This window comes from Larimichthys crocea, chromosome X (assembly GCF_000972845.2).
Source record: "Larimichthys crocea isolate SSNF chromosome X, L_crocea_2.0, whole genome shotgun sequence".
Taxonomy (NCBI): Eukaryota; Metazoa; Chordata; class Actinopteri; family Sciaenidae; genus Larimichthys; species Larimichthys crocea.
In genome coordinates this window covers 32,916,013-32,935,646 of record NC_040020.1, presented here as the reverse complement: position 1 = coordinate 32,935,646, position 19,634 = coordinate 32,916,013, and the positions used below count along the sequence as shown (strand labels likewise).

The following is a 19,634-nucleotide window of genomic DNA, read 5'->3' as shown; positions in this document are numbered from 1 at the left end:
TGTTTTGGTGTTATTGCTGCATAACATACAAGCCTTAAGTAAAAAATATAAGGAAGAGTCCTAAATCCTGCCCCTGCTCCAGCAAACAGCCAAACATCAACCAGGTCACCAGCAGCAGACCCAGCAGCAGCTAATATTACTGACTAGTCCAACAGCAGTCAGCCCAGCTCGGCGTCTGTCTTTCAGCCTTTTATTTCACCAAGCTCTCACCAACAGTCAGTCCCACATTTACTCTGGTCCGGCACATCTCTCCTTCAACTTCCTCTTCGGACTCATCTCCTCTGTCTTTCATTCCATCTCTATCAGCATGGGGTGGATGTTGTAAACACCAACACTCCTCAGTCTGTGCTGTACAGCTACCAGCTACCCACCTACTGTAACAGCAGCTGCAGTTTACTCTAGTGTCCATCAGAAAACTCTGTAAATCAGTGAAATAGTTGTCGCTTGTGTTGCTTAGTGCCATAAAGCATTGCAGTTCTCTTGACCCGGACCTGTTCAGCATCATTCACCACACTGCAAGTCAGTGTAGCATAAAAATGATTCTGAAGGTTTATTTTGGTAAGGTAGCAAAGTTACATAGTGTCACTTTAATTAGTTGATGCTATAAAAAGGAAGTTTCACAACAGAATGGCAGTACCATGTCCTTATATATATTTTAACTTTATTTTTGTACAATCATAGGAAATGGAGATGTGTTGTCCATCTTTAAATACAGTCCGTGGTAGAATCCTAGTCCAATATTTTCTTGTGTGACAGCATGAATAAAATACTAACGTGACCAGATATGTCTCCAGCAGGACCCTCACAGCATCCTGCAGCCACTGTGGAGCCTCCTCTAACAGCTCCTCCCTCAGCTCTTCCCAATGCAGAGTGCACCAGTGGGCCACAGGTGGAGAAACCTTGCTGCTGTACTGTGGACAAGGAGGTAAAGCAGAGTCCAGATATGGAACAACATACCAGCAAGTCTTCTCCACCTCCTCCTCCACCACGAAGGTCAGTTATTCACTGAGGATGACCACCTGCAGAGCGGCTTTCTGCCACACTTTCTAAAGTCTCAAACCTCTAACTCATTATTTTCTTCTCAGGTTCCATACTGTCAGTTCAGGTCTTACCACAGGAAGGTCAGGAGAGGTGATTTTCACCACCAGGAAAGAGCAAGTTGGAGCCCAGGTATGTCATTTGTAAACACAAATGAAATGAAGCATACAATAAATAGAAATATAAAATCTGTATGAAAGAAAGTCTTTTAAATTTGATAAATATTTGCAAATTAATCATAATAAAATAATCATAATATAATATTTAATATGCAGCATATAATAATATACGGACAGGAAGACAGCAACTATACAGGCATATTTTAATAGCTAATTAAATGTACTGTACATATATAGTACCTTTCTAGTCTTCTAACCACTCAAGGCACATACATACAGATATAGATATTTCATTCAGGTGCTAGCTCATCAGTTTTTAGGAGCGAATTATTCATAAACATTCACATACCGATGGCTTCAGGAGCAATTTAGGGTTCAGTATCTTGCCCCCCACTTCGACATGCCAGGGATCAAACCACTTCACAACTGATTTTTGGACGATCTGCAGTACCTTCTGAGCCCTCCATCAGCTCCTTAAAGTTAGCCAAAACACATTGGTACTTTTGTTCAATTTGTCCTGAGCCAAAGTTTTGAGTAAAAAAACACCTCTTCATCATGTGAACTGAAACAACACATCTACAGAGTGGCGAGTCTTAAACAACTGAAATCTGTTTTATGTCATTTTCAGAATTAGCAGCTCAATATAAGTGTGGCCCTCTGGAGCACTGTGAAAGTAGTGTTAGCTTGAAGTGTCTTAAAGTGAGCTTGTATGACGTATTTCAGTCAGCGCAGTGCAGTCAGTGGGCTCCCAGAGCAGCAGAACACATATTTTATATGTGCCCACCTCAAAAAATCATTAACTGTTGAAATATTTGACTTAATGTATGATAGAAATTACAGACTTCTACATGCTTTGCAAGTGGGAAAACCTGCGAAATCAGCAGTGTATCAAATACTTGTTCTCCCCACTGTATACAATTAAATGAAGCTGTAGACACTGCATGTCTCAGCATTAGCAGATGTAGCACAGATTGGGTCCAAAGTGACAATAACAGAATTTCCAGTTTCCAATTTCAGTGCAACAGAGCATCAGATTGTCTGTCTGATTGTCAATAGTCTATTGTCCTTCTTGCCTGTTATGGAATTTTCTATCCTTAGGCTACACAAGGTCACATGTGGGCCTTGAGGTCTTTGGCAGTATTTATTGTTTGGCTTTGACTAGGTGCCAGCCTTTCTCAACACTGTGGTGGCCAGGGTCAAAGAGACCTGTTGCTGCCTACCTAGACATAATAGATAGCTAACTGTTGACGTTCCAATCTGCGTAAACAGACATCTGTGTCTCCAGACTAGAATGTGTTGACAATAACACCTCCACGGGTAAAAACATTCTCTTTGACTAATTCTGGGCGTGTAGTATTTGTGGTGTTATCTTGCCAGTCTGCCACTGAACACACTCCTCTGCCTGGTGATGGTTTTGTGCAGGGGGGGTCCACTCTGCCACTGTCACCAGTGAGTCCAGCTCTGTGGCCACCACTGTCCAATTCAGTGTGTGATCCAGCTGCAGCCCCAGATATTTATAAGTCCTGACTTATAAATATCCGGACCCTGACTTAGTAGGAGGGGCCGGATGGTGTTGAAGGCGCTGGAGAAATCAAAGAACATAATTCTCACAGCACCCCTCTCCTTGTCCAGATGAGAGTAAGCCCTGTGTAACAGGGAGGATGGCATCCTCCACGCCACATCCTCCTGGTATCCAGACTGCAGTGGATCCTGTGAATGGTGTGGGATGTCAGAGCAACTGATCTGAAGTCACTTGGCTCCTTGGGGTGTTTTGTCTTAGGAACAGACAATGAGACATGAAAATCTTTAGGAACCGGGATGATGAACATGAAATCTTAAGAACAATTTAGGCTTAGTATTACAGAGTAGCAACAGAGTAGTGCATATGTTCATATGCTGTGTTTGTACTTCTGTTTAAGGATGAGAGGGAGAAAGAAAAAGAACCTTCTGTGGTTCCTCAGCCCAAACCCACAAGACAGCCACCAGAAGTCAAACCCAAACCCAAAGCCAAACCACAAATGTGTCCTCCTGCACTGGCTGGTTTCAGGTCGACACCTGCTACAGCCTCAGCCCACAGGAACAAGGAGGAAGAGGAGCAGGACAACAAATTCATGAAAGAACTGCAGGTATTCAGCAGATCAAATAATGAACCAAAGAAACAGCAGACCTAAGGACTGCTTATTAATGGGTAATAATGGCCTTTAATTAAAAATTGCACACTACTGAGTTAAAACATGTTTAGAATACCATTTGGTTACTATTATTACATATATGCCCACAAACAAATCCCTGAGTTAAAGCAACACTGCAAGAATTGGCATGCAGAATGCAAGCAGCTACATTTTTCAGTGAAACTATCTCTCCATCAGAAAACTGTAAATCCAAGTGATTAAGGTGAAGCAATAGGACATCAGACGAAAAAACAGAAAACATTTCTCTTTGCTTTTCTCTCCCAGGTGTTTCAGAAATCCACTATAATACCATTCATGATTTAAATTACTTCTATAAAATGTCTTTGATTTATGAATTGCACTGAACATGCACATGCTTCTAACTGTCCACAGCAAGCTGGACTAACATCATCATTAACATTACTGAGGTCGGACTAATCACCTTACTGTTGCTGTCTCTCGCATTTTTACTGCTTTCCATGACTTGTTTTCGAACTTTCAAACACTAAACCTGCCCTCTGTTAACCAGTGATATGTTTCATGACATATATATATATATTCATATTCAGGCAATTTGCAATGCAATGATTTGTAACCCCCCTTTTGACCCAAACACAAATGAATAGAGTACAAAGACGAGATATTTAATTTTCAACCTGATGAACTTTTTTTGTTGTTTTTCTGTTAATATATATATTTAATTAATATATAAGACTCATTCTGAATTTGATGCCAGCAACATGTTCCAGAAATGTTTGTCAGGAGCATGTGTACCATACTGTGTTATACGAGAGTTACAAATGTAACTAAGGTTCTATGAATTCTGGATGACCGCCAGAAACGGTATGAAATACCTGAATAAGCATCACGCGCATGCACAGATCGAGACATCATACCAACAAAGTCATGTGACCTGGGTGATGTAAGCTACCTGATAAAGGGGGCAGACACCCAGAGATCGTCTCCTACAGAATCTTCTCGTCAAGATTCCGAGTGACAAAGAACTCTGGCGGTCATCCAGAATTCATAGAACCTTAGTTACATCTGTAACTCTCGTTCTATTTCATTCTTCCTCACCGCCAGAGACGGTATGAAATACCTGGATGACCCATACCAACAAAGTCATGAGGAAGCCGCACTCACCGAGATTCAGTTGCAGCCTGAAGGAACAGAAAGGACAGCTTCCGCCACAGGATGGGGAATGGCCACATTGACTCTGTAGAAGTGGGCAAAGGTACAGGAAGAAGCCCACGCAGCTGCAGCACAGATGTCATTAAGCGGAACACCCTTCAGAGCAGCCCACAACGTGGAGACGCTCCTGGTGGAATGACATTTCACTGGGGGGACCTGAAGGCCCCCGAGCCTGTATGCATGAGTTATGGTATCAACAACCCAATGCGAGAGCCTCTGTTTGGACAAGGCACAGCCCTTCCTGTGCCCCCCATGACAGACAAACAGAGCATCAGACTTACGCAAACCCGTAGTAACCTCTATGTACTGTTTCAGGGCGCGAACAGGACAAAGAAAGGTGGTGTTAGGAGGTAGTTCCTCCACACCTGACTCTGGGGCAAAAGCCACCAAACTGATAGGTTGATTTACATGAAAAGCAGAAAGACTCTTTGGGAGGAAAGAGGGGTTAGGCCACATAGTAACCCCCAATCCATCAGGATTCCACCGCAAACACTCACTAGTGATAGACAGGGCATGAAGCTCACCAACCCGCTTTGCAGATGTAACAGCGAGAAGAAAAGCAGTCTTGCAAGACAGCCACCTTAAGTGAGCGTGTTCCAGGGGCTCAAATGGAGGAGAACACAGGGCTTCCAGGATGACAGGCAGGTCCCAGGAAGGCACCCGCACAGCATGTGGGGGCCGCAATCGGAGAACACCTTTGAGAAACCTGCCCACCAGAGCATGTGACCCCACCGATCGACCATCCACAAAGGCATGTCGAGCAGAGATGGCAGCAACATACACCTTTATAGTAGAGGCAGAGAGCCCTTTATCCAGCAACGTCTGCAGGTATTTGAGCAGTACAGGCACAGAGCAATGCTCTGGGTCCACACCCTGACTGCCACACCAACCAACGAAGAGTTTCCACCTGTTGGCATACAGCAGTCTAGTCGAGGATGCACGAGCACTGACTATGGTCTGGACAACAGCCTGATCACAAAAATCTAGTAATGAGTCTGGCCCTTCAGGGGCCAGACATGCAACCAGAGGCGCTCCGGGTGAGGATACCAAATGCTCCCCCCTAACTGTGACAGGAGATCCTGCCTCAGTGGGAGGGGTCAAGGCACCCAGTTGAGAAGCCGATGGAGAAGAGGAAACCATATTCTCTCAGGCCAGAAGGGAGCCACCAGTAACACTGAGTGACTGCTCCTGGCTATCCTGTGAAGTGTCAACAGGAGGAAAAGCATACAGGAGGTGGTCTGGCCAGGAGTGTGCCAGGGCATCCTGCCCCAATGGGCTCGTCGGTTCCGAGAGGGAAAATCACAGTGGGCAGTGTGTTGACACCGCCAAGGCGAATAGGTCAACATCTGCTCTGCCAAACCTCTCCCATACCATCTGAACCACCTCGGGGTTCAGCCTCCACTCCCCCGGAGGAGGCTTTTGGCGGGAAAGCATGTCTGCAGCTGTGTTCTGCACACCCGGCAAGTGCATTGCACTGAGACTCGCAAGGCGAGGCAAGGCCCAGTGAAGAAGCCTCTGAGCCTCCTGTAGGGAATGCCTGGTTCCTCCTTGGTGGTTCACATGATAAACTGTTGAGGTGTTGTCTGACCGAACAAGTACATGCCTCCCTTCCAAAAAGGGAAGGAAGTGCCTGAGAGCTAAGTGCACCGCACGCAGCTCCAACACATTTATGTGCTGGAGTCTCTGCTGAGGACTCCAGGGAGGCGTCTGTCACCACTACCTCCCGACGGGAAGGAAGAGAACCCAAGGGAACACAGAGATAGGCCCTGCTTCTCCAGGGTTTGAGAGACTGGAGGCACCTGCTTGAGACCACCATCATTCTGCCTTGGTGCCTCTTGGGGTCGAGGCCCAAACCATTGACCCACACCTGCAAGGGGCGCAGTGAGAGGAGTCCCAGGGGGATGACAACCAATGCGGCTCTCAATTTCCCCAACAACTGGAGAAATAGCCCATATGTCAACCTTGCACCTCTCTAAACACGTGAGACAAGAGATCGTCGGAGATCGAGGATGGGACATGAAAATAAGTTGAATAGAACCCTCTCATTTGATCTGAACTTTTTACACTCGATGGCGCCTTTCACCAGAAGCACCGAAATCTCCTGCTCTAGAGCCAGACACCTGACGGGGTCCTTGACCACAGTCATTCTGACCCCGCTGAACTTGGGGGGTCGACGCCTGAACTGAACACTGTATCCCTTGGAAAGAGTCAACAACACCCAAGGGTCTGAGGTCAGGGCCTCCCACTGCCCTAGATGTTGTGGGGAGAAACGGCTGGCGCCTGGATCTAGGCAGTCAGGTCCGACTCCCCCGACCTTTGGGCAGCTTGGGGTGTCGGACTGCAGGTGGTCCGTATCTAGGTGCCCTGTCTTTAGGCGTCCGAAAGGCAGGCTGCTGAGGGGCCCTATGGAAATGGCCCTGCTGAAATGAGGTGTGGCCGGCCCTTGACTCACCCTGAGCATTGGCTGTAGAGCGGGGAGTGTTAGTGTGCCTCGGTCTAGGCAATGGTGCCTGGCGTAAGTCAGCAAACTGCTGTTTGACTTTATTCACCTGCACACTGCACTCTAAAGCCTGTTGGGCTGCAGGTCCGAACATCTGTCCTGGAACGACAGGCAGTGTGCGGAGTGTCTTCCTACATGCCTCTGACAAGGGGGACTGGGCAAGCCACACCTGGCACCGCGCCAAGGTCAAGATGGACATCAGTCTCCCAAGCTCTCTGGTCATGAACGCAAACACCTGGAATGAAGCATCACTGAGGCCTTGTGTCTGGGCATCTGCTCCAGTAGTCTGGAGAGTCTGTGACAGAGCCAGAACCAGGTGGGAAAAGGAGATACCAATATGGCCCATACAAGCTGCTATATCATAGCTCTTGGTAAGGAGGTCATCAGTTATCCTACACTGTGGGCGTGGACAACGAGCATCAGGTCTGAGGGCTTTATCTGGAGACACTATCAGAGAAGCGACTGAGGCATCAATGCTAGGCATCTGATCCAGACCATATTGGTCGGCGTTCCTCATGGCAGCCAGAGCTCTGGAAAGCCTTGGGGTCCGGCCAACACCTCTGAAGTTCAGTGATGTATGGCTCAGATGGTGGAACCTTGAAGGGAGATGGTTGAGGGGCATGTTTGAAAAAAGCACTAGAGGGAGCAGCCTCCATAGGGGCAGCATCCAACCCAAGCCGAGAGATGGCCAGTTGGATGGCCTGTTTAACTGTGGAAAGACTGGCCTCAGCATCCCTCAACAAGTCTGCACCCGACTCATGAGAGCCTGCCACCGAGGGATCCCCCCTCCAACTCTTCCTGTCCCCCTGCTTCATCGTCAGTAAAGAGATTCCCAGAGGCCGCAATAGACAGCGTGTCCTCATCTTGCTGACCAGCCATACGGGGCAAAGAAGCTAGGCTATCACTCTCAGCGTAGCTCTGTGGTGGTTCTTCAAGTGGTGGCTCTGAGGCAGCGGTGCAAACATCTGAGGGGCCACTAGGTTGCAGACTAAGAAGGAGGGCCTTAATCTGGGCAAACTCAGAGGCCAAAGTGTCCACTTTAAGGGCCAAAGGTTCAACACCCCTCCGTTTATTATTAGCGACGGAGGCATCATCCTGCATGTGTCCGTGGCGCTTGGGCCTGTGAGGAGAGCTGTATGCAGGTCTCCTGGAAGGGGGTAACTCTGCCTCAGCAACGCTTCTTTCAAATTTAGCCAACCTCGCAGTCCTTTCTGCTATTGGCATGCAGATGCAATTAATGCAAGCACTTTCAGTCAGCGCCTGCTTGAGATGTGCAATGCCAAGGCACGAAAGGCATTTGTCATGTCCATCCTCTGGGCTCAGAGGAGCCATGCAGGAGATGCAAACACACAACATAGCTACAGAGGCTGTAGTATTGCAGTTGAGCGGGAACACTCAAATACAATCCAATAAACCAGCAAGTGACACCGAAAGGCGAGCGGTGTAGCTGCAGAGCGAGTAACACTCCGCTACAAACAAGCTAACGATGTAGCAACAGAGCGAGAAACACTCCGCTACGAACAACCCTCTTTTCTTTTTTTTTAAAATTAGTATTATTATCGTAGGTAGTGTTCGCTAGCCCCCGATACAGCCGTCAGAGAAGCGAAAACTCCTCACGAGGACAGCCAGTAGTGGGAGGCTCTGGCTAGCAAAACGCGGTAATGAACCCAAGCTGAGTGGATGCGCTTAGCGGGGATGAAGCACGCCCTCCGGCGATGGAAAACAAGCTACTTACCTGTCACAGTCCGAGCAGTGGTCGGATGCACGGCGGGGATGGGCGCCGGATACGCAGTCTCTGGAGGACGAATCTCTGGGTGTCTGCCCCCTTTATCAGGTAGCTTACGTCACCCAGGTCACATGACTTTGTTGGTATTATGTCTCGATCTGCGCATGCGCGTGATGCTTATCCAGGTATTTCATACCGTCTCTGGCGGTCAGGAAGAATGAAATAGAACTATCTTTTCTTTTTACAGCACCCAGTAAACATTTGGGAACTGAAGAATGAATTTTTGAAGAGTTGAAAGGAAAATTCTTCATTACCATGAAATGACTTCAGATACTCAACAACCCAGGGTCTTGCTGTCATATTTTTCACTACATATTTTTACTGGGAGACAGGTCAGGACTGCAAGTAGGCTGGTCTGGTACCCAAACTATGTGGTTTGGCATTGTCTTGAAATAAGTAGGGACGTCCCTGAAAAAAAATGCTTAGGTAGCAGCATAAGTTGCTCCAAAACCTGCATATACTTCTTGCCTAAAGGTGCTTTACATATGGGTTTAAACAGTCTATTTCCAATGAGCTTGGGCCCAGATATGTTGATATCTGTCTCTCTTTTCACATGGTAGAGTCTTAACTTGCATTTGTAGCTGCAGATTTTTTAGTAATGAAATTGCCATAAAACTGGCACACACATCTGGAACTCCAGAGCAGTTGCCTCCTTTGCCCACTTAGCTCAGTCTTGCATGCACCACAAAGCTTAATGGTTGGTTGAAGCTGAAGCCAGGGGTGAGTCTGGAAACTGTTTATAAACTGTTGAAAAGACATATTCAACAATTCTCTTGTTGGAAAACATAATAGCCATGAGTTGCCAGGCAAACCCTCTTTCTCCTGGCAGTGTCTCTTTGATTGTCTTTGCTTAATCTGTACATACCTAAACCTGCCCCTCTGGATGATTAAACTTCAGCTCTTCTTCCTGCTTTGACTTCTCAAGTCTTTCATTTCCTTTTAACTGGGAGAGATTACACTATGCCAGATTTCAGCCTCCACCTAACATACACCCTACCATACAGTACATCCATAAGCCTTATCTACACAGGTACAAAGACAGAAAAGTGCTGCAAGGCATTTGTTTGCCTTTGGTAGATACTGTAATTACTACCCAATGCCTGTAAAGACAAAGGATCTGCATGTTCCTCTTGGTGACTGTCCATGATTAAGACAGAATATAGCTCTGATACCAGTCTTTATTAGGTTTGCAAAGGGGAGGTACATTTCCCATGGGAAGTTAAGCTAGGGAATTTGGGAAATATTCCAAATTGGAAACTCCAAGGGAATTATGGAAATTTATGGGAAATAAATAGAAATTGGGGGTAATTTAAACAAACTGCATCATATCCAAACAAAATTTTGTTTTGTCATAAGCAGACATGTAAAATAAAACAAAAAACATTTCAACAGATTTATATGTAAGAAGAACAATATTATGTAGTCCACAAGCTCAAATGTGTATTCAATAGTCTCTGTGTGCTCTGGGCTCTAAAGTGTGGTCCAGGTACAGAAATCACCTGTGCAGGTAGGGGGCGTGGCCTCAATAGACCTGCAGTAAGCAGTGTGCTATGTGCATGTGACTGAGGAATAGCAGATATTTTATATATATAAAATATATTTTCCCCAACTATATTTAAGTTCCCTGTTAAGGGCCAACCTCCAATTTTGTAAATTTACGGTTTATTCCCATCAATTCCCATAAATTCCTGTTAATTCACATGGAAAGTTTCCAGCTGTGAAAATTCCCAGAATTTTGCAACCCTAGTCTCTATTTATGTTTATGCAGACATACATTGAAATATCTTCATATGGACATTTAGTGCATCAGGTCCTATTGTTCTTGAGGTTTTTTGTTGGTTTAGTTTAGGATTATGTGTGCACACTGCAGAAAGAATAAATGTATATTTTGAGTGATAATTCATTTTCAGGTGATGATGTATTTAATGTTACCTTTTCTAATTCTAGGTGACTACAGACTTGTCAATATATAATAATTTGCCAGGTGGAAATAAACAATGGAAAGGAAAGGCGAGGACACCTCCAACACCACAGGTGGCCAATCAGAACTCTTCTGAGTTAGCAACTTTGAGCAACCAGTTATGTCCCCAGCTTAAAATTACAAATGGATGCCCCCATAAACTCATAACACAAGTTGAACAAGAAGATCACAATGAAATTGGAAAAAACAGTGAATGTCCTGAGAAGGAGAAGAAGGGAGCAGAGGAGAAGGTGACACATGCCTTAAATTGTGTGACAGTAGAGAAGGTGGAAGTACCCCCTCCTGTAGCTATACAAGATGTTCAGACTGTCCATAAGAATGAGGAGGTGCGAACACAAAGAAAAGCAGAGAAGGTGGAGGTACTAAATGATCTTAGTGTAGTTACTTCCGATCAGATGAACAAGGAGGTTGAGCAGGTGTTCTATCCAACCACAGCAGAAAAAAAAGTCAAGTTTACAGTTGCTCTTCTACAAAAAGAAAACATTCAAGCAACTGGCATCACAAGCCCTGACCAGACAAATAAAAATGCTATCAAAGAGGTACCAGCTGAAAAGAAGGTGAATGTAAAGGTACAGAAAGAACACACCATGGAGGATGGCTCAATAGAGTCATCACCAAAGTTTCAGGAGGATATGTCCCTGAATTCGGATTCAGAGTGTGTAGCTTCTGTTCCAGTCCTGAAAGTTTCACCCAGCTTGACTTACAGTAATGGTAGCAAGCAGCAGATCCAGGAGGCAGCAGTGCAGGTATCCAGTGAGCAATCACAATACAGAGAAGAAGGAGGTAGCCTAAACCCTAATATTTGGGATGATGAGGGACCTCCTCCACCACCTCCAGCTGGTAAAGTCAGCTTGAGAATTTCCAAGAGCAAACTTAGGACACAGTCCAAAGAGGAAGACCAAGCCAAAATGAGTGGCTCTGACTTCCAGACTGGAACTGGAGACAGCGCCGGTGAATCCACTTATCTGGTACATGAGAACCATAGTTTTGAGGGCAGTGATGACAAGTCACCTATTATTGTTATCTTGAATGAGCCTGTAGACATTTATTCAGCCTACAAGCGTCTCTCCACCATCTTCGAAAGTGAGGAAGATCTCAATGGGATTCTCTCTCCAGAATGTATTGTGGACAGTGAGGAGAGAAAACAGGAAGAACAAATACAGCAGGTGAGACAAAACTGTCTCGCTCAATTAAACTGTGACATAGGCCATACAGACATCACAGGAAATGGACAGGATTTTCTGCAGCATCAAAGACCTTCAGCAGATACTGGCTCAGTTCCTGAAAACCAAGACCAGAGTAAGCCAGAAAAGATGGAGACCAAAAGGAAATTCAAATTCAAGTTCCCCAAAAACAAATTGGCTGCAATTAGCCAAGCCATTCGAACAGGGACGAGCAAAACAGGAAAGAAGACTCCTGAGGTTGTTGTCTATGAGGATGGGGAGGAGATTCCATCGGACAATAGGCTAGTGAAGGAGACTAAGGAGCAGGTCTCCTCCGCTAATGATACCAGACACTCAAAGTCACATAGTCGGGTAGAAGAGCTCTGTAAGAATACATTTGAGTCTATTGACAGTTTAGAAGAGTCCATTAAACAGTTGGAAATCAGTGTGGACAGTGTAACTGCCCTCCCCCACTTCCCCAATTCTTCCTTTGATTCCCCTGACAGAGCTCAGCTCAAAAGCACAGTCAAACGAGAATGGAAGAGAAGCCCATCTAAGAGACCAGCCACTCACATCTTCAAGGGCCCAAAGCCACCTCAGAGTAAGAGGGCCAAACCACAGGCTCCACACAAAACAGGGAGAACCTCCACCAAGAAACAGGTCTGATGTTCTTCTGCTTGTGGTGCTCACTTGCCTCAGTGGTAGTCGGCTGGTTGTGGGATCTCTATTCTGACTGTCTGACTTTGCACTCTGTTATATGAATCTTTCATAGCTGGGGCTCATTTTGTATTATTAAGCAGAGAAAGTAATCATTCTTACCAGGAAGCACAGACTGACTTTACTGGCCATTGTCAGTGTCAGTCACTGAGCCATGTTATGATTCAACATGGTAAATAGGTGCCCAGTGCGATAAATGAGTTTTCAGACTGAGCAAGAAGCACATTTTGCCCTGCGTCATCCGCAGTGATGACTGTTTAACCCTACTGTTACGTGCTATTGAGTACAATATTTGATGTCAGCTTTGTTCTTTATTTGCTGCTTGAATCTGATGCTTTTGCCTGATTTTTATTGTTGGAACTCACACAAATACTGTACCCCCTCCATGCTTTCCAAAGAGAGCAGAGTCTTTCAGTCTGTCTTAACTCAGCTCTTGTTTATCCATCTCCTTGCTAGACCTCCAGCAGCAGTTCCAGCTCTTCTGCTCAGCATCTCCGTACAGAGTCTCACCACTCATCTTCCTCTTGCTCGCCAGAGAAGACACCTCAGGGCCACAAGCAGTCTAGCCAGGTAAACAAACGTTGCCAGCTCTGAATCAGCATACTCAGTACAACTTTTTATTAAAACATCTTCAATAAGTGTCATATGCAATGTTAGTAGCTTGAAAAAGGAGTGAATAATATTGATTGATTTATTTGATTGTGTTTGTTAGTAAGTTTTGGATGTGCTGAGCTCTCTGTGGTGATATCTGTCTTATCTGTGGGTCTGTTGTCTGTTCATGTTCCTCTACTCCTTGGCACATTTCTGTCAGTACACACTCCTTGATTTAACTGCTGTATCCATGCTGTTAGCATATTCCAAATTAGCTGCTGATCCTTTGAAACTCAACACAGTTGACATTTGAGTGTCGAGATCAGAGAGTGGGTCTTGACATGTATGTAATCTGCATGTTCACTTTGTAAAACCGTTCCTCATCTGGCAGTGAGTTGTGGAAACCCTCAAAATCACTTGATCCTCCTCAATCAAGGCCCCATGGAAGTCATCATTCACTGGACTGAATAGTCCAATTGAAACAGCCTCACATTCATGTATTCAAACAGTATGTCGTCCTGGAAGGACTGCATGCATGTTGTGGTTGGTGGCATCACTGTTTAGTTTCACACAATGTTAAACCTAATGACATGATTACAAAACAATTCCAAGTTATTCTGAAAAAAGAAAATAATATTTATTATGTATTTTTTGTTTGTACATTTACTATTCATTTTCTAAACGGGTTGGATTTATTTTAAAAGAATAGAACTAAATTCTGTCAGTCATGTTTGGTACCTCTATGTCTTTGACCAGTATAGAAAAAATAATATTTGATGTTTATCCTGCATCTGCTTTCTATGGAAAGCAAAACGATTCACATATCCACAGTTAGCTGCTTTTGTGAGACTAAGTCTATTGATAAGCACCTGTAACTGAATGTGTAACCTGTGATCTAACTGATTGTGAAACAGGACAATCAGCTGCCAGGAAGACTACAGTCAGGGAACAATGATTGAACAAGAGCAAGAGACAGCCTATTAAGATTCTTCATCGGTTCAATTGTTCTTAATAAAGTGATGAGTAATCACTAATTCATTGTACAGCAGCATAGGTGTTAAATAAAATTGCACATTGACTCCATGACATCACTTACAGGTTTCTGAAGGATGTTGTGAAGCTCAGAGTGCTGGCTCTGGCCACCATCATCTTGGCAATCTTGGAGCTGAGATGGACTAAATGAAGCCTGGGTGCTCAAACAAGCCACCTGTGACAGCAGCCATCTGTCAATAAAACAGCCTGGCTCTTAATATAATTTGAACAGATGAGTTCTTTAAAAATTTACCCTCAGTACAGTTGTCATGAACGGAGAAATTAGCTACAGAGACCAAAACTGTTTTTTGTACCAGGCTGTAAACATGTTTAATTCTGCTGTGAATTGGACATTTGAACATGGGGACTTATGGAGACTGAGTCATTCTGTAACCAGCTTGAAGTATCTGAGAAACTGCAGTTTTTGGCACCTCCACACTGCCAAACCATAACAAAAGTGATGTTGTGACACCTTCCATACAGAGCAGGTCTAGACTGTAGTCTTTATAATATTATGTACAGAGACCAACAATTCCCAGCATGAGAAAGCACTTGGTGACAAACCTTTTAGTGGCAGAAACCTCAAGCAGAACCTGAATCATGGTGGAGGACATCTGCCAGAACCAGAGGGAGAGACAAACGCTGTGGTATTTGTGCTTGTCTTGTGCCACTCTATGGTATAGATATATAGGTATGGTGGACTTTATCATTTGTAGCCTTGAGAAAGAAATTGACTGGCCAAAGCCATAGAATTAACATCTGTGTGAGTGAGCTGTGTGTTGATAGCTTTCATTTGTTTCATGGTGTGTGTTTGCAGGCAGACAGCAGAAGCAGTAAAGCAGCCGGGGATAGTAAACATTCTGCCGTTGCTTTGCGTGTCTCTAAGATACCAGCCTTGTGCCATAACTCTGGGAAACACTCGTCTGCCTCTCTGTCCATTCTCCACTGCTTATACACCACCGATAAAAACCTCCAAAACTTCTCCTTCTCCTCTACCTCTTCAGCTTCAGCTTCTTCCACCACCTCTTCTGTTAAACACTCTCTTCTGTCTCCTCCTTCACACCTCTCCAAGTGTCCTTCCCATTTGTCCTCTCTTTCCTCTGCCCAGCGCTCCAGGCAAAAGTCTTGCTTGTGTCCCGTCTCCACTTCCTCCTCAGTGAAAAACTCATTTTCAGTTTCTCCATCAAACTCTCCACCTTCCCCCTCTCCATCCTCCTCTCACAGCTCCTCTACCACGTCTCTGAATCTGAGTCATCTCCTCCCCTCATCGAGCCACGCCTTGTCACCATCCCACACTAATGTCAACCTGACCCACCACTGGCCTCGCAACAGCAGCAGCAAACGCCTAGTCCTTGTCTCCACTTCCAGCATCACCTCCCAGCACAGCTACTCTACATTGTCCTACTCTTCATGTTCATCCTCTTCCACCTCCTCCTCCCTGTCCCCCACCTCCTCTTCCTCCTCCCCTCCCTCCCCATCCTCCTCCCTCCTCCCCACCATGGTGGGTCATGGGGCAAGGAGTATCCAGATGTCAGGGTCCATCCACTCTGTGGGTTGCGGAAAGAATCGAGTGCGAGTCCCACGTACGGAGGCAGCAGCCTCAGAGGACACGGCATGAGGTCATACCTAATACCTCAAAAGGGGCAAAAAAGGTAATGCACAGCCCCTACAGCAATACTGTGTGATGTTTACTTTCCAACATTTTTGGATGGACAAAGATGAGAATATTAAGACCTCAATAAACAAAAGTCTAGCCTGATATTTATATACACTACTGCTGTACAACAGACAAGAAGATCCCAGAAATGAGCAATACAGTGGCATGCTTCAGATTATAGGCAGGTTGCAGCTCATCACAGATATATACACCAGATATGTCAATCAATAGGCAGCAAACCTGAGCACCAGCTCATTTAAAACTAGTTTGTGAGTGCTGTTTATTTTTAACTGTTAAATGGAATTATCATGGTTGTCATTATTTTTTATTAAGAGAGAGCTTAAAAAAATGTTTCATCTGTCACCGATCTGTGAATTAATCTTTAAGGTGTCTTTACCCGTGCTCTATGTGCGCAGGTTAGAGGTTGGTGTCATCAGATGACATGCAACATTAAAACAATAAAGGTTGGACCACCTAAACAGGTCTGACAAAACTAACAGGAGAGTGAGCAGAAATCAGTAAAAAGTGCCAATCCCAACTCTCAACAATAGTTTTTTATTTGATTTGAATAAAATTGAATAGACAGACAAACTGACTGACTGACTGACTGACTGACTGACTGACTATGGATACAGTCTGTGTGCTTTCACTGAACATGGTTGAATTCATTTCTATTAAAGGATCAAGGTTGATCAATATGCAGAGTTTACCTAAAAACAATCTATTGTGTACAGGTAAAATGTGTCAGTTTGTATGTAGATGAAGTGTAATGTAGAAATGATGTATTAGACAGATTCTAACATAGCTGTTGATCATGTGCTCATACAACAGTTTACATTTGTGGTGACTTTTTGAAGTGACGATTACCAAAAAAAAAAAAAAAGGAGAAGGACTTTGGTGTTTTTATTCCAGTTCCTTTATACTACCTGAACAGAGAGTTCATGACACAGTCAGTCTGTGAGGCCGAAGAAAGGAACAGTCCACCACTGTCAGAGTCTAATGAGAAGATGAACAGCACAGACATGTTCGGGACATCTGAGCGAGGGCAAGCTTCAGAAAGATATTAGAATGTGGAAAGACATACCTACATACCCATTCCAAACCAAACACTGTGGTAAAAATGTTCAGCTGTACAACTAGCAAGTCAAACATAAACCAGGTCACCAACAGCAGACAGCAGCAGCTAATATCACTGACTAGTCCAACAGCCAGCACAGTTCTCCCAACCAGTCCAGTTCAGCTACTACAGCAGCTACAGAAATCACAGAGTTTGATGTAGTGAACATGACCTCAGTCATTATTTTTCTGCCTATGGCCTATTCAGGGGCTCTGCACAATAATATGTTCTTAATGAAAAAAATTAAAGGTCATATGGCTTCACTGTCCTTGTCTAATGTTTTGGGTTGTAGGAGATTTAGATGAAGCTGAATGAACGCACCCTGGTTGAGATAAATTGATGGTTAATCTTCTCATGTGACTCTGGGTATTCTGTTAAAATATCAGCTTGTTCCTCCTTCACAGATTTGCTCCCTGTTTAGTGTAAGGCAGCAACATGGGCTTAAAACACCAGTGTGTTTGACAATGTGTGGACCTTTTACTGTGTTCTGTGTATAATGAATGTTTATCATTCAAATGTAAAGGCACAGTTTAATATGCAGATATTTTCTTTTGTTGTTTTCTTGTTTGATTTTACTGAAATGACCAAAAACCTGTGCATGCCTTCAACAGTTTCTCTGTAAGTTAGGAACCTGTTGAGTTTAAACTGCTGTAAATATCTGTGCTTTCCCATTTTCTAAGCTGTTGGCTGTCATAGACTTCAGCTTCATGTGAGGTTTTAGAACTAATAAAGGGCTTCACTGTCTACTGCTTCTGTTTTGTTTGGCTGTACAGTGCTGAGCCACCAGAGGGCAGCAGGGACACAGCAGAGTCCTGATGAAGCTCCTTACAGCTGATTCATGTTTCACACAGCTCCTTCACTAAGTCACAATATTCAAATCAAACATGTCAAATCTCTGTTATGCCAAGAACAAATGATACAGGAATGAATGGAACTGAATTCAAAACAAACATCCATGTCTTGATAGCATTCAAATGATTTTTATAGACACAATGTTTCTCTTTAAATTTAAAATGTCTGCAAATATTCTAAGAGTGTAGGGAACAATGATCTGAATGATTCATATGAGTATGAACAAAACAAAAACAAGAAGAGACAATATAATACAAATACAAACCAGCCCATCCCCTTGAGCTCAGCTCAGGGTTCAGTTTGAGGATCACAGGAAATGATAACAGAATAATGTATAATATAATAACTATGATGTAATGTTCTGAGAGTCACTTTATGCTAACTGTTTAATGTCTATATGTAGCAAACAAATCAAATGAATTAAGACTAATGAACTAAAGAAACATGAAGCTGATCCAGGATCTGGTGATGAGGACATCTGATCTCCTGACTAAATGACAAAATGAACAGCATCAGACTCTTTGGATAGTCCAGAATATTTCAAACAAAGCAGATGAGATAAAGGTCAGAACGGCTGACTGCCTCAGTCTGTCATGCTGGCAGTGAATGGATATTCACCATTACCTCCACATGTACTGCGGTGTCTCTGCGCAGGGCAATCGAGGCTTCAGCTGGTCGGGTGGAGCGACTCACTGTGAACCTGGATCTTCTCCTGCTCTCTTCTTTGTCCCTGACTGAAACAATACATTTTCCTTCAAGCCTTCTTTTTCCAAAAGCGTAATGAGATAGCCTAGCCCTGTAATTGGCTAAATTATTAGTCATTAGTTCCATCATATGCTAATTAGTTCATATGTAAATTGCAGGGCCAGATGAATCCCAGTGCCTGTCTCTGTTTAATTAGTCTGTAATTCCTCTGCATCCTGTGGAACACGGGGAAATTGGCAGGCCAAATGTGTGTCTGATGCAACAGAGGGAGGGACAGGGGACTAATTAGAAATATCTCACATGAAGCATTTCTACATTAATTACAACATTTTCTGTGTCCCAATACTTTTTCTTCCTTCTCTGCACAACTGGGCTGTGTCAGAGGAGGACATCACAAACCAACAAGGAGACCCACTGGTGCTTAATCAAAGATGTCACTCCTTATTTGCATTTCTAATTGGAATTAATTAGAATTGCCCAAATAGTGTGTGCGTGTGTGTTTTCACTGATGGTCTTGCTAATGTGGATTTCTTCATCTGCTCTGATGTCATTATGAGCAGCACATGGACAGGAAGGAGCTGCAGGATGAAGTGAAGGCTGACAGACCCTTCTTAACACTTGTGTTCCTTCTTGTTTTTAAGTGACCTGCTGTCACAAAGACACACACACTCAGCTACACATTCAAGTTATTTACAAATGACATTAATAATATTTATCAGATCAAATGAACAAACACTGGGATCACTGATGTGGCAGAATATTATGACTTCAAACTTGTCCTTTCTTGTGGTGCAACCAGACAGGAACACTGACTGAAGCTTGTATGTTCATCATAATGATTCATACAGCCACTCTCATTTGGTACATTAAACACATTCATTCAACCATTTTCCATAACTGCTTATCCTTATCAGGGTCACGGAGGGCTGGAGCCTATCCCAGCTGACATTGGGCGAGAGGCGGGTACAACATGGACAAGTCTCCAGTTCATCACATGGCTGACACGGAGACACA

The 19,634-nt window shown here is 44.2% G+C and overlaps 1 protein-coding gene across 1 annotated transcript in view; it reads left to right on the top strand.

The window, feature by feature from the left end:
- Positions 1–16,829, top strand: part of si:ch211-207d6.2 (sickle tail protein) — a 96,956-nt gene extending 80,127 nt beyond the window's left edge. Inside the window, exons 21-26 of the mRNA XM_027283497.1 lie at positions 783–993; positions 1,086–1,170; positions 3,077–3,283; positions 10,753–12,609; positions 13,123–13,236; positions 15,107–16,829. Of these exons, the coding sequence (XP_027139298.1) occupies positions 783–993; positions 1,086–1,170; positions 3,077–3,283; positions 10,753–12,609; positions 13,123–13,236; positions 15,107–15,907 (3,275 nt within the window). The 3' untranslated portion in view covers positions 15,908–16,829. The remainder of the gene's footprint in view (positions 1–782; positions 994–1,085; positions 1,171–3,076; positions 3,284–10,752; positions 12,610–13,122; positions 13,237–15,106) is intronic.
- The last annotated feature ends 2,805 nt before the right edge of the window (positions 16,830–19,634 follow it).